The following is a 15321-nucleotide window of genomic DNA, read 5'->3' on the forward strand; positions in this document are numbered from 1 at the left end:
TTTAAAAAAGGTCCAACATGGGATTGTTTCCCACCCAGTGAGCTCATTAGCTATTAAACAGCGGACTGCTGCAGGGGCAAAAAATCAAATAAACTGCAAACTTAATTCAGTCTAGTCAACCTTATACATCTATGTACTTAATAATTCATACACATATTCTTGGGAGAAGTCCCTAAATTTCTAGGTAACAATTCTATGGGATTGGAAATAAGTAGCTAGAGACTCTAGTCGAAGATGGCACATCAAGTTGAAGCTGGAAAGTCCTTAGAATGCAGTAACAATTCTTTTTCCCCGTGTGTATCTAGACTGCTCTGTGTGACACCTATCAAGGGAAGGAATACTATGTTTGAACTTTGAAATTTCTTTTAAAAATTTTATTTTAATTTGTATGGCTGCAATCTGCAAAGTAAGGAAGTGTTACATTGGGTGTGCATACTCCTGGATTGTTTGTAATAATGCTTTGAAGTTGCCTTTAACTTGATGATTTTGAACTGGACATACCTCATGAGGTGAGTTCATTGATTAGTGTAAGTGAACTGATTAACTCATAAACTAAAATCAAATAGTTTGAAGATTGTTGTCACTTCTTCCATGTTACATCTCTGATTTTGCTCCCATAACTTTGTATACCTCAGCACCTCCAACCTCTGTTCATAACTGAAATGCTCCATCCCTGGCAATATCCTGGTGAATCTCTTCTGCACCTTCTCCAATGCTACTGTATCCTGCCTACAGTGTGGTGACCAAAACTACACAGAGCGTTCCAGCTGAAGTCTGACTGGTGCTTTACTGAAGACAAATTTTGATATTTTTCCTTCTGAGGTCACATGAAGGCAAAGGGCTGAAAGTAGTCAAGGAGATAGTTTGTAATCAGTGTTCCACAGAGAGGTAGAAAGGTTTAAAGAAGAAGTTGCAGAGTTTGAAGTCTGTCTCATATTACACCAGTAGAAGGCTGAGAAATCATAACTTACAATGCAGAGAATACAAGCTTTGCAAGTTCATCCATGTTACTGTGGTTGACTCTTGCAGAACAGAATCGGGGGCTCAGTGTGGGCTGAGATCGATGACCTCCGAGCCTTCAGCATCTTGGACCTGGAAGATTTTGAGAAGATGTTCTCAGCTTACCAGAGGCAGCAGGTAAGTTCTTCATTCTCATCTGTAATGAACCTATATTGTTCATATAGAAATGGTATTGTGAATTTTGTTCAACTATAGAACTACAACTACAAAGAGGGGCTTAGCAATGGAGAGAGGTTAGGCAGACTAGGATGGATTTCATTGGACTATATGAGAATGAGAGGTGATTTTATGGAGATGTATAAAATGGTTAAAAGCACAGATGAGGTGAAGACACACAGTGTGTTTCCCAGGATTGGGGAATCACGAACCAGAGGACATTGGTTTAAACTAAGAGGGGAGAGATTTAATAAGAAAATAGGAAGAAGTTTTTATCCAGAGGTTGGGTCAGTATAAGGAAAGAGCTGCCAGATTAAGTAGTTGAGTCAGGTACATTAACAACGGTTGGATAGATACATGGATAGAAAAGGTTTAGAGGGATATGGGACAAATGTGGCTAACTGGGCGAGGCTTGGTCAGCATGGGACAGTTGGGCCAAAGGGCCTGTTTCAGTGCTGGATGACTCGGACTCTACAAGGAACGCCGGGTACAGATAACACATTTGCAAGGGTATGTCTCTGAGGGTTTCTGCTGACAGGAAGCTCAGTAGCCAGAGCCATAGGGTTAGAGGAAGAATAAATTGGAGTTGAATTAAGGAGAGATTTTTAATGCAGTGAGCTGTTTTGATCTAATATAGGAAAGGGTATTGGAAGCAGATTTAATGGTATCTTCCAAAACTGCATAAATTTTAAGGAGAATTAAATGTAACATGAAAAAAACTTACTGGAAAGGTCTTTTACATGGCTGGCACACAAAGTATAGTAGCATTGTGTGAGTGTTACTGGAAAAACTTGGAACTCTGATCCAGATCAAATCCCAGCACAACAGCTGAAAAAATGTAAATGCAGAATCAGCGAAGATTTACAGCATCGAAGAAGCACACTAACTCGTCAAATCGGCAGTGGGTCTGAGTACGAGGAATCCAGCCTTGTTCTCATGCCTTCTCCCCAAAGCCCTAGAAATTCCTTCCTTTCAAAAACTTGTCTGGTTTCCTTACAAGTGAATCTGTGTTTGCTGCTGCTTCTGGCAATATCCTTCCAACCCTAACCAAACCTTGTGCTAAAACAAAAGTCAGTTTTAAATGTCAGCTTGTTCTTCTGCTAGTCACCTTCAATCTTTGCAATAAAAACAGAAAATGTTGATCAGAGTAATCTCAATGTTCTGGGTTAGCACTGCTCCATCAGAACTGTGAACAAGAGAAGAGCATTTGCAATAGAAGAGAATGAGGGGGGAGCAATCTATAGAATAAAGGAGCATTGGTGCTACAAATAGACAGATGGTTGCAGACCCAAAACATTGACTTCTCTTTCTACTGATGCTGCCTGACTTGCTGAGTGTTTCCAGAGTTTTTGGATTTTATTTCAGGTTTCCAGCTTCTGCAATTAGTTTTTTGATTTGCTCCTTTCTTCCATGTCCCCCAGTTACTGGCTGTTCTGACAACTGGAGAAGTTAATCATATCCTATCATGAGCCATGGACACTATGAAACTGCTGCCATTAAAAGCCCAAACACTGATACCCTTCACGGAAAGGAATGTGCCACCTTTATCCAGTGTAATGTGACTGACTCTTCTTAACTTCCTCCTCAATCCAGGAATGCTAAGCCCCTTGGCCTTGCAAATGACATGAGTGGGTAAATTAAACAGAGAAGCACACAGCACCAATTGGCCAGTTAGCTAGTGCTTGAAGCTGGTTGATCCGCACGTGACAGTTCAAAGTCCCCTGAGTCCTTGTGAGTCACTTAGCTTTAGCCAGTATGATACTGCTCAGAGCCATAGCTACTCCTCCCATTCTCCCAGCAACCATGACCGCTTTGGCTTCTGCCATTACATCCATAACCTCCCTTCGGCTTCTCAGTTTGCCTTCCCCCCGCCCCCCCCCACCTACAGCTCAGAAGACAGCCCCTTTGGCTTAACTTATCCATGTCAACCAGCATGCCTTCCCATTTGATTGCATTTGGCCCATATCCCTTTCAACCTTTCCTGTCTGTGAGCCTGTCCATGCCTCTGTTTTTCACTCATGTTAGTAGAAGCTAGCTTGGGAATATTCCCCTTGAGATGAGCTCACTCTAAATCAGGGGTTCCCAAGCTGGGGACCCTTTGTTTAATGGTAGGGATCCATGGCATAAAGAGGTTGGAAACCCCTGATCAAGATCATCCCTCATGTTTTTACTGTACGCGTTCCTGAATGAAAATACTCATTCCACCTCGCCAGGTTTTATATCTCATATCACAAACCTTGGGGGAAAAGAAGAGTTGGTTGATCCACAAGATTGGGGCGGTGTAGTAGAATGGTGATTAGCGCAGTGCTTTACTGGTGACCCGGGCTCAATTCCCACTGCTGCCTGTAAGGAGTTTGGACGCTCTCCCCGTGGCCATGTGGGTTTCCTCTGGGTGCCCCGACCTCCTCTGACAGTTGAAAGACGTATGGGTTGGTAGGTTAATAGGTCATAGTAAATTGTCCCGTGATTAGGCTAGGATTAAATCAAGGGATTGCTGGGCAGACTGGCTTGAAGGGCCAGAAGGGCCTACTCCGTGCTGTATCTCAATAAATAAATAAAATAAAGATTAGCCTGGTTTAAAAAGCCAATGTTTTATATAGCTATCATATAACACATAACATCTCCCTATTTTAGCTGAATAATGCTCAAGACCTGGAAACTCATACTAACTGCTAATCATCCTTATGATAAATGCTGTCCTAATCCTATGGAGTCTTGCAGTTTTGACCCATCAGGTCTGTGCTGGCCATCATACACTAATCTGACTGATCCCTGTACCTCCCATTTCCCTGTCAGCTCCTCACACATTCTACCAATCCTCTAGGATGTGGGTGGCGCAGTAGTGTAGTGTAGTGGAGTAAAATAAAAACACAGAATGGTGGAAATATTCAGTGGGTCAGGCAGCATCTGTGGAGAGAGAAACAGAGTTAATAATTCAGATCAGTGACCTTTTTGATGACCTGCTATCTACTTCCATAACCTCCTGCTTTTGATCCACTAACTAATTCAGCATGCTTACTTATGTAGCATTGAAAAGATGTCAGCTCTGGGAAGAAAAAAGTTTCCTCAACCCAGCTTGATAGTTACAACAACCGAGAGGAGATTTGTTCTGTGAAGGAGCAGCTGATTGGTTTATCTTGCACCTTCAGGCTGATATCGATCCAGTAAAAGCATTTAGCTCTGCCTCCCTCTGTCGTGTGTGTGTGTGTGTGTGTGTGTGTGTGTGTGTGTGTGTGTGGTGAGAGAGAGAGAGAGAGAGTTAGGAGAGAGTTAGTGCATATACACCTTTGTGTATCTGAAGCAAATGAAACACAGAGTGCACTGGTACTTGGTGGAAACTTGGAGTATTCAGGCACCTGTTAATCTAAATCTCTCACTGCAGTTTACATGATGTTTATGTGCAAGCATGAAATGTATGCATTTAGTTTATCACACCCTGACATCTGCCTTGTCTTCTTCATTTTTGGCAGAATGAGCCCTTAGCAATTACATAGGGCAGCCGAGGAAGTGGAGAGACAAGGGTTAAGTATATTGCATCAGGCAGAAAGTGAGCTGTTGAGCAGCGAGCCCTACGAGATTAAATCCACACGTCCTGTTTGCAAGGCCCATCGAGTAGCATTCTGCTTTCAATCCAGTTTTGGCTGTCTCCACTTTACACCCATATAAGGTTGTGCCAGGCCTCCTTCACACTGCCTTGCAGCCTGTCAATCGTCCCAGCCCAGGTTGGAAAGGCTGCTTAGAAGTGAAATGCAAACAAGTGTCTGGGGATAAGTCCTTCTGTAAATAGCCGAGCTCCAGACCAGGCAATGGCTCCACTGTATCTTTCAATCCAAAATCCTGGATGAAAATTCTTAAATTAGTTTATTACAGTTACATGTACCAAGTTACAGTGAAAAACTTCTGTTGCATGCCGCCATAGAGATCATTTTATTACAGAAGTGCATCGAGGTAGTACAGTGGAAAACAATAACAGAATGCAGAATAAAATCCTACAGTTAAAGAAAGTGCAGTGCAGGTAGACGATAAGTTGCAGGGCTATTATGACGGAAATTCTGAGGTTAGAGGAGATTTGCAACAATGTTGCCTGGATTGGAGAGCATGCCTTATGAGAATAGGTTGAATGAACTTGGCCTTTTCTCCTTGGAGTGACAGAGGATGGGAGGTGACCTGATAGAAGTGTATAAGATGATGAAAGGCATTGATCATGTGAATAGCCAGAGGCTTTTTCCCAGGCTGAACTGAAATAGTTAATAGTCCTAGTCATAGCCATAGTCATAGTCATACTTTACTGATCCCGGGGGAAATTGTTTTTCGTTACAGTTGCACCATAAATAATAAATAGTAATAGAACTGTAAATAGTTAAATAGTAATATGTAAAATTATGCCAGTAAATTATGAAATAAGTCCAGTTCCAGCCTATTGGCTCAGGGTGTCTGACCCTCCAAGGGAGGAGTTGTAAAGTTTGATGGCCGCAGGCAGGAATGACTTCCTATGACGCTCTGTGTTGCATCTCGGTGGAATGAGTCTCTGGCTGAATGTACGCCTGTGCCCACCCAGCACAGTATGTAGTGGATGGGAGACATTGACCAAGATGGCATGCAACTTGGACAGCATCCTCTTTTCAGACACCACCGTCAGAGAGTCCAGTTCCACCCCCACAACATCACTGGCCTTACGAATGAGTTTGTTGATTCTGTTGTTTCTGCTACCCTCAGCCTGCTGCCCCAGCACACAACAGCAAACATGATAGCACTGACCACCACAGACTCGTAGAACGTCCTCAGCGTCGTCCGGCAGATGTTAAAGGACCTCAGTCTCCTCAGGAAATAGAGACGGCTCTGACCCTTCTTGTAGACAGCCTCAGTGTTCTTTGACCAGTCGAGTAACATGAGGGGGCATAGTTTTAAGGTGCTTGGAAGTAGGTACAAGGGGGATGTCAGAGGTAAGTTTTTCCACACAGAGTGGTGGGTGCATGAAATGCATGACAGCGAAGGTGGTGGAAGCAGATACAATAGGGTCTTTTAAGAGACTCTTAGATAGGTACGTGGAGCTTAGAAAAATAGAGGGCTATGCGCTAGGGAAATTCTAGGTGGTTTCTAGAGTAGGTTACATGGTCGGCACAACATTGTGGGCCGAAAGGCCTGTAATGTGCTGTAGATTTCTATGTTCTATGTTTACTGAACTAAGCTACACTGTTGCTTTTTACTGAATACTAACTCACTTTGGCATGTTTAATTTTTCTATATCCTCGGCGACCTCTCCTACTCAGGACCTGCTCACTAAAACTAACCTGCCTAAACAGGTGAGTGCAGCCTCCTTTCACTTTGTAGTAGGCCATCATCCACTGTGCCTTTGAGAAGGCGGTCAGTCATTTGATGAGTGCTCCGTCTGATGAAGCACATTTTAACATTTCCTTTCTCCCTTCCATCACAGAAAGAGCTTGGCTCAAACGAGGACCTCTGCCTCACCATGAGGAAGGTGAAGGAGCTGTCAGTGATTGATGGACGGAGGGCGCAGAACTGTGTCATCCTGTTGTCGAAGTAAGTACAAAGATGAAGCAGCAGCAAAGCAGAGAATTTGTTAGCTGTCAGTCAGGCTGGTGTGCGGGGGGAGGGGTCAACACCTCAGGCAATGAACTACAGGGCATTGTCAGCTGATCTCAACGACTTAGAAAGCAAATCAACTTCTTTACATGACTTCACTTCTAGAGATTTCATTCAAGTGATGTGGTTTGGGTATTCTGCGTTTAGAAAAAAGTACAGATCGTCCCTGGGTAATGAATGGGTCCTGTTTTTACTGGCAACCATAAATCAATTTTGCTGGTATGTCAGAGAATGCCCAAACATCAGTTGATATGGTAATTATCTTCAAAGTGTGGTAATGAATGGCATCAATAACACATAAGACTGATATGAAAGAATGATTACTGAACTGGAGAAAAAGGTGAAGCTAGTCTTACCACTTGTGGGAACAAATATCTGTATGTATGGCAGACTTCTGAATTTATGAATATGTTGGGAGCTTATTCGTATAGATGGGTGTCCACTAGTTGGACATTTATATACAGTACTGCATGAAAATGCCAGGTATCTCTTCTTTGTAGCTCCTTCCCCTTCCTACTCCTTCATTTTCACTTTCTTTCTCTTTCTTTTCCCTTTCTCCTGTTATTCTGTATCTTTCTCTCTCGTTCTCTCCTTCACTTTCTCCCTTCCATTTTCCTTCTCCTTGCCTCCTCTCATTCTCTTTCATTTCCCTTATCCGTTCTTCCTCTGCTTTCTTTGTCTCTCTACTTCCTCTCTCTCTCTCTCTCTCTCTTGCTCTCAGTTTCTGCTTTAACAGGAGAATACCGTTGGCTGAGAAGAAGGTTCTTGACTACCTGCCGTATCTGGACTCATAACTTTGTAAACTTCTATAAACTCATTCCTCGGCTTCCTACATTCCAGCCTGTCCAATGTCTCCTTACAACTACAACCCTTTATTCCAGGCAACATCCCAGTGAATCTTTCAGCAGACTCTCTTTTAACTACCACATCCTGTAGTGTGGTGACCAGAACTGAACACAAAACTTCCTTCCAAACGTGTGCGCTGACTTCCACAGCACTGTCTCACCCCCCACCCCCCAATCTCTGTCTGAACCCCCCGACTCATCTTCCCTCACTCTTCTGGCCCATAAATTTATCAGCACTAAGTAGGAACTGATTAGGTACACCAGATGCTACAGGAGCTCAGGGAGTCAGTCAGTGGATGATGTTTTGGATCAAGACCCTTCATCAGAACTGTTCAGTAATTATGTAGTAGATATGATTCTGGTCCAGATGAAGAGCCTCAACAGAAAACGTCAACTACCCATTTCCCTCCATAAATGCTGCCTGACCCGCTAAGTTCCTCCAGCATCTTATGTGTTGCTTCAGATTTCAGTACCTTCAGCCCCCTGTATCTGCAAGAACTGGCCAAGCCTCACTTGGAGTATTGCATGCCGATCTGGCCATGACGCTAAAGGAAGGATGAAGTTGTGCTGGAGAGAGAGTGCAGAGGAGATTCACCAGGATGTTGCCCAGAATGAAGGACTTTAGTTATGGGGAGTAATTAGGGAGGTTGGACTTTTCCCCAGAGAAAAAGAGGCTGAAGGGTGTATTGATAAAGTATATAAAATGATGAAAGAGATAGATATGGCAGATAGAATATTTTTTCTCATGGTAGGGGTGTGAAAATCGAGAGGACAGTGGTAAGAAGTAGAAGATTGAAAGGAGGTTTGGAGTAATTTTTTTTGGACACGAGAGAGCGCAGGTGCTAGAAATCTTGAGCAACATACAATAAAACAAAATCCGGTCCATTGAAGGGTCACGGTCTGAAGCGTCGACTGTTTATTTCCCTCCAAAATTACTGCCTGACCTGCTGGGTTCTTCCAGCATTGTGTGTGTGTAGTTCATGTCTAGAGCAGGGGTTCCTAACCTTTTTTATGACATGGACCAATACCATTCAGCAAGTGGTCTGTGGATCCCAGGTTGGGAACCTCTGCTCTAAGGGGTTGCCTCATATTGTGCTCTTGACTAAAGTGCCACCGTATCTCAGGGCCAAGGAGAAGAACGAACGCACTGTTTCACCGATTTTTCACTATACACCACCAAACTTCACGGCCCACCAATCTTACCCCAACTCTTTAACTGAGCACCCATTTCAACACCACCCGGTCCTGAATTGTCCTGAATTTTCCTTACGACGTTCCACAGTGTTGCAGTGTTTGTGAAGGAAAGGGCAAATCGTTCACTGGCAGCAAAAGGTGGCAGAAACAGAAACAGTCATTGTCCTCCGACATGAGTTGCATAAGTATTCAAGGGAAAGAGCAGAAAACGAGATTAACGCCATAACCCTTCGAGGAAATGAGGCCGGGATGTTGCTGAATGGTTTGCCAATAGATGGAGTCACTAACTATTGGCTTGGAGCCAATAAGACAAAATATGCTGGACAAGTTGGCATTTTCCATGGCTGAGAAGAGATTTGATGGTGTGTACAATGATATCTACTTTAGATAGGGTAAGTTCAGGGAAGCTGTTCTCAGTAATAGTTGGTTCAATGTCTGAGAGCACATAATTATAATTTTGGGTGAAATGCATGAATGTGAAGGGAAATGCTTTTATTTACTTAGAGACCGGATCTGATCTGGAGTTCTTAGTCAGCAGGAGTGGTGGAATCAGAGTCAAGCTCTGCCTTCAAAAAGCCATTCTTATGGAAAAACAGCTAGAGTCGCCACTTTCAAGAGGGGCAGCGGGTGGGCCGGTCAGAAAGGAAATGCAGTTGTATGAGCAACAAATCCTTGGGAAGACGGGGGCAAGTATCAATAGCAGTGGTTATAAGCCTTCACAGAAAAAAAAAATTAATGTATGCAGTCTATTATTCCTCATAGTTTGTTTAATGTTGCACTTCAGATGTTGGCTGTGTGATACAACACAGACACACAGCCATGCCGTAGATTTATGAGGGTGTTCTGTAGCCAATATAGAAAATGGTCTGTTTTCAAAGAAACAACCATAATTCATCAGTATCTTTATTTTCATTGCACAATGTGTAAACAGTGGAGATGGTGGGACGTTTAGCCTATCTGTTAAAAAGCCCATTAAAAAATATTTGCTCCATACTTTAGCAATTCCTCAATTAATAGGGGAAACTCCCTTGCCGGATACTAAATTATATGAACCAGCATTGTTATAAATATACCCTTCTACTGTGCTGAGCTGGCTAACCTCAAAAGAGATGCATTAACCCTTTTACATGAAAATTCAGCTAGGCAGCAAGGAGGAGATGGAAAATCCAGGGTGGGCAGGATTGCCTGAATGGTCTTCTTCACTGCCTCAGTTTTCTGCAGTTGCTCAGAAATGTTCAACCAGTGTAAAGCAGGGCCCTGTAGAAAGAAACACTGTAATGAATTGATCTTTATGAACAATATGTAGATTGTTTTTTTTCATTTTACCTTGGTATGTAACAACAATAAACTAAATACATCTTCACAAGCAGCAGAGCGAGGAATGAAGCACGAGTGTCTTAGACAGAGTCATGGTACCGTAAGATTGTTATGATGTAGAGTGTATGCCAATACTTGGTAGACCCATCTTGTCAATTCCATTCTCCAGCTGTGACTCCGTTCCCCACTCCACCCACTGACTCAGCAAGTTGTTCTACCTTGTCCAATTGCCCTTCAAAAGTCCTGATTGAGTCCTTTCACCCTTTCATTGATCAGATCCAAATTCTGAGTGTTTTTTTTTCTCCCTGACATCACTTGTATATCTTCAGCCTAAATTTTTAAATCTTTATTCTGGATCCTTGAACCACCACCTATGGGAAAACTCAGATCAGCTGACTGTTTATTCATTTCCACAGATACTGCCTGACCTGCTGAGTTCCTCCAGCATTTTGTGTGTATTGCTCTGCATTCCCAGCATCTACAGAATCTCTTGTGTTGTTGATAAATTGGTTTGTTATTGTCACATGTACTGTGAGTGAGGCCTCCATCAGTCAGTGTTGACCAGGGATGTTACATCCTAGCTGTCTAGGTACACAAGCCTGGGTAGTGCGATATGGAGAACAAGCTGTTGCCCATGTATCAAGCTCCCCCCTTGCCAAGCGTCTGATGAACCCACAGGAATGGCAGAGACTGATACAGTTTGGTTCCAGCAGTGTTGCAGGAGTTGCCAGTCAGCTTTGAACTCAATGTAGGACTGCCTTAGGGACTCCAGCTCCAGATTTTTCCCTCGGGGTTTAACCCTGAGGCCTTCCCTTTGAGTGGGCAGCAGAGGTTTAAGATCAGAGGATTCCTTCTCCTAGATGAGCTGCCAACCACCGCTGACGAGCCCCATCTAAAACCCAAAGCGACTGGTTTTGAGGCACCAGTAAACCCGGCTTTGCCCCTTCTCCTGTCAGTAGAAACGTCCTGCCAGGCTCAGTAGCTAAGCCACACAGGAAGGCCTGGAGCTGGACTTGGTTGTCAGAGGTCATTTGAGGCGCGCGCCATTGGGAGCATTTAATTGGTCGTGGGAGTTTGTCCTAAATACCACCTCCGGCTGTAACAACCTTACTAAACCAACTACGTGTACTAGTGTAGGAAAACTCTATATGCACGCCATTTATAATGATAATTTGATTACAACTGAGGTAGTACAAAGGAACATAATAATAAAATGCAGAATAAGGTGTTACTGATACAAAGAAAGTGCAGTGCAGATAGATGATAAGATGTAAGGTCGTGATGAGGAAGACTGTGAATTTGAGAATCCTTCTTGTTTCCTAGGGGGTATTCAATAGTCTCATAAAATGGGATAGAAACAGTCCTTGAGCCTCATGGTACGTGCTTCCAGGATTTTGTATCTTCTACCCGATAGGAGGGGTGAGAGGAGAGAATCTCTGGTGTGGGGGGTGGAGGGGGGCTCTTCTTGAAACACTGAGGCAGCAAGAAGTGTAGAAAGTCCACGGAGGGGAAGCTGGTTTCTGTGACGTGCTGAGCTGTGTTCGCAACTCTCCGCTGTTTGTTGAAGTCTTGGGCAGAGAAGATGCCACACCAAGCTGCGATGCATCTAGAGTCGATGCTTTCTATGGTGCATCAGTAAAAATTGGTTCAGAGTCAAAAGGAACAAGCCAAATTTCTTTGGCTTCCTGAGGAAGTAGGATTTAAGCACATATACACCCTGGATCCCCTGGCTCTGTACACTCTATTGAAATATGCCTTGTAGTCCATGTTGTCTCTGTTTGTATTGCATTCCCCAGCAGTGTGGGGCCAGCCCTCATTGTCCACGTGAGAGAAAGTGTGGAGTTTAAGTACAATATCAGTCTTGAGCACGGAACTCTGCTGCAGCACTGAGCTCTTCAGTAATTTCATACATAAAACAAAATTGACTGCAGTTTGAAAATGAATGGCTGCTGGTCCATGGGGTCCTTTACACTCAGCTGGGATTTCAGATGTAGCCCAGTTTTACATGTCCAAACAACACCAAAAATAGATTACACCAAAGATTCTGTGTGGATTATTCTGCTCAAGCATTTGTTGTGAAGATTTAGCACTGAGGATTAGACATTCATGTTAGGTAAATGTATGATATAGGAGAGGATGCAGAAATTTGGTCCCACTAATTAGAACTTAGAACATAAAATATTAATATTTATGTGCCTTTCCAAAACCCTCTTGATCGCTTTCATCTTATCTGTTTCCACTATCACTCCTGCCAGTGTATTGATTGTGATAACTAAGCAACACTATAAACAGTGTGCAATTAGACCTGCACAGTGCACAGCTAGTGGAGCTGCTACCTCAAAGTTCCAGAGATCTAAGTTCAATCCTGATCGCAGATGCCGCCCCAGTGGAATTTGCAGGTTCTCCCTGTGACTGCGTGGTTTTCCTCCGGGTCTTCCTATTTCCTCCCACATCTCAAAAAAAAACCTCGAGGTTGCTAGGTTAATTGACACTGTAAATCACCTCTTGTTTGTAGTTGAGTGGTAAAATCAAGGGAGAGTTGATGGGAGTCCAAGAATGGGACTGTTCTGTGGGAACATGAACACGAACATGAATGGGAGGGTCCTATGGAATGAAGACTACTTTGTTCTTTTCTGCTGTTAGGTTGAAGCTGTCCAATGAGGAAATCAAGAGAGCAATCTTGCAAATGGACGAACAGGAGGACTTGCCCAAGGACATGCTGGAACAAGTAAGAACACTGCCCCCTAGTGATATGCTGGGTTCAGCGACTGGAATAGAATAGGGATGGACTATCGTAAGGCTGGGCATCACATAGAAATTGCCAATCTACTGCCTAGGGTGAGTGAAGGGATCGAGCTAGCTGGCCCCATAAGTGCCAAAATAGATCTTGGTGCTCAGAGACTGATGAGGGAAAATGGGCCATTCCATAACCCCTCTCTCACTGGAGAGAGGAGGAAATGATTTGGTTCATTTCAGATTGATTTAAAATGTACGTCATTATTAATTCCAGGCAGACGCCTCTGGACTCTCCATTGACTCAGAGTTCAACCTTGTCATAGGAACGGGAGTAGCCATTTGGCCCTATGAGTCCGCTGTAACATTCAACATTTCCATGACTGGTCCTCTATCACAGCGGTCCCCAACCACCGGGCCACAAAGCAAGTGCTACCGGGCCATGAGGAAACGATACGAGTCAGCTGCACCTTTCCTCATTCCCTGTCACGCACTGTTGAACTTGAACATAGGATTGCCAACTGTCCCGTATTTGCCGGGACATCCCGTATATTGGGCTAAATTGATTTGTTCCATACGGGACTGCCCTTGTTCCGTATTTCCCCTGTTAAGGTAGAGCGTTCCTATGAAATCTTTCGTGCCGAAATGGCGTGAAGCAAAGAAGCAATTACCATTAATTTATATGGGAAAAATTTTTGAGCGTTCCCTGACCCAAAAAAAACTTACCAAATCATACCAATTAACACATAAAACCGAAAATAACACCAACATATAGTAAAGGCAGGAATGATATGATAAATACACAGCCTGTATAAAATAGAAATAATGTATGTACAGTGTAGTCGGGAAGATGAAGGCAAAACCGATTTGTGGGGAAAAAATCGGCACGTACGCGCATGCGCACATCACATGCTCAGTCACGCATGCGCACACAGGTGCCCGCGCAAGGCTTCATGATCATGGTAGTCTTTCCTGGGGTAAAGTGTCCCGGGATTTGACTGCTACTTTTGTCCCTTATTTGGGAGTGAGAAAGTTGACAACCCTAACTGTAAAAGACATGTTGAGGTGAGTTTAACCCTACTCGAACACCTCCCCCCACCCCTGCAAGAATATTGTCAATATTAAACCGGTCCACGGTGCAAAAAGGTTGGGGACCCCTGCTCTGTCACTACCACATTCCTGTTCTTACAACACTCCTTGATGTCTTTTGTGTCTAGAAATCAGTCTGTTCTGTCAACTCACAGCAAGGAAGTGACAGCTGGATCCAAACCAGAGCCAATTGCAACTCCCATTTGCTCACTGTAATGAAACAACAGCCAGGGAGTCGAGTCCAATCGGCACCTTGTGTACTCACATGTAAGGCTTTGGGATCCAGCCTTATAAATACATGTGATCGTGCCAGTCCACGCCAACACTGAGATCCAGCCCAATATATTTTCCTGCTTCTACTGGCTTGTACCAATGTTCATGGGATCTAGCCCAGTAAATAGTCTTAGCATTACTGGCTGCCAGCAAGATAGTAGCCAGAGGAACCATTCGAATAGCTGACCCAGGTCTTACCAACTCGCTACAAGTCTAGCGCCAAAGCGTCCTGCCAATTATCAAGGCTCCCCTGAACCAGTAGCCTAACCCTTGGCATTATTACAGCAGATATTAACACGGTATCTCAGCAGGAGTTGAGGGTTATTGCTTTTGCTGCATTCATACAGCTTTCGATTGAGCAAAAGGAGTATGAGAACATTGTTATACTCGATCCAAATTATCCCTATCCTGACATCCATGTCAAACCATCTCATCAGACAGGCTTCCTGGAACCATAATTCTTCCAACAAGTTGATGTCACTGCATTTAATTGGAGGTATTTGGCACATCTTCATGAATGTTACAGTGAGCTCTGGTGACTAATCCATGATGATGTGAAGTGCCGGGATTTCATATTATGTACCTGACTTTAGATAATTAATAGTTTACTAACCAGCTTGCTATACACACATGCACCAACATACAATGAAAAGTTTTTGCATGTGATCATTCTGCACATACTGTAAATACATCAAGATAGTGGAAAAGGTTCTAAACAGCATGTAGAATATAGTATCAGAATTACCAAAAAGGTAACAATAAAAATGCAAGAGTTTATTTTTAGAGTAGAAGAAATCCATTCAACAGTCATAATTATGGTTGGGTGTGGTGGAGTGGAGATACATCTCCACCAAAGGAGGTGTAAGATGCTTCTTCGCTCTGCTGGCTCCCCCAGACCCTGATCAGGGTCAACTGAAGCCAAGGGAGCAGGTGGTGGATGGTCATATAAGCAGCTGGTTTATTTATCATTTATATAATCAGTCCAGGTTATGTGACCACTGAATCCAGGCGGACAATCTCTGAAGACTATTGATAACGGCTGGGGTCACCCATCTTCTAAAGACACTACCCAGAAGAAGGCAATGGCAAA

At 43.5% G+C, this 15321-nt stretch overlaps 1 protein-coding gene across 3 annotated transcripts in view; it reads left to right on the forward strand.

Annotated features, from left to right (window-relative positions):
- Positions 1–15321, forward strand: part of daam2 (dishevelled associated activator of morphogenesis 2) — a 397811-nt gene that overhangs the window by 303919 nt on the left and 78571 nt on the right. For 2 of the 3 annotated variants that reach the window (XM_063040647.1, XM_063040648.1), the window contains exons 15-18: positions 1030–1137; positions 6447–6479; positions 6611–6717; positions 12780–12864. In XM_063040647.1, the coding sequence (XP_062896717.1) occupies positions 1030–1137; positions 6447–6479; positions 6611–6717; positions 12780–12864 (333 nt within the window). The remainder of the gene's footprint in view (positions 1–1029; positions 1138–6446; positions 6480–6610; positions 6718–12779; positions 12865–15321) is intronic. The other variant, XM_063040649.1, reaches the window with a different exon arrangement.

This window comes from Mobula hypostoma, chromosome 2 (genome assembly GCF_963921235.1).
Source record: "Mobula hypostoma chromosome 2, sMobHyp1.1, whole genome shotgun sequence".
NCBI lineage: Eukaryota > Metazoa > Chordata > Chondrichthyes > Myliobatiformes > Myliobatidae > Mobula > Mobula hypostoma.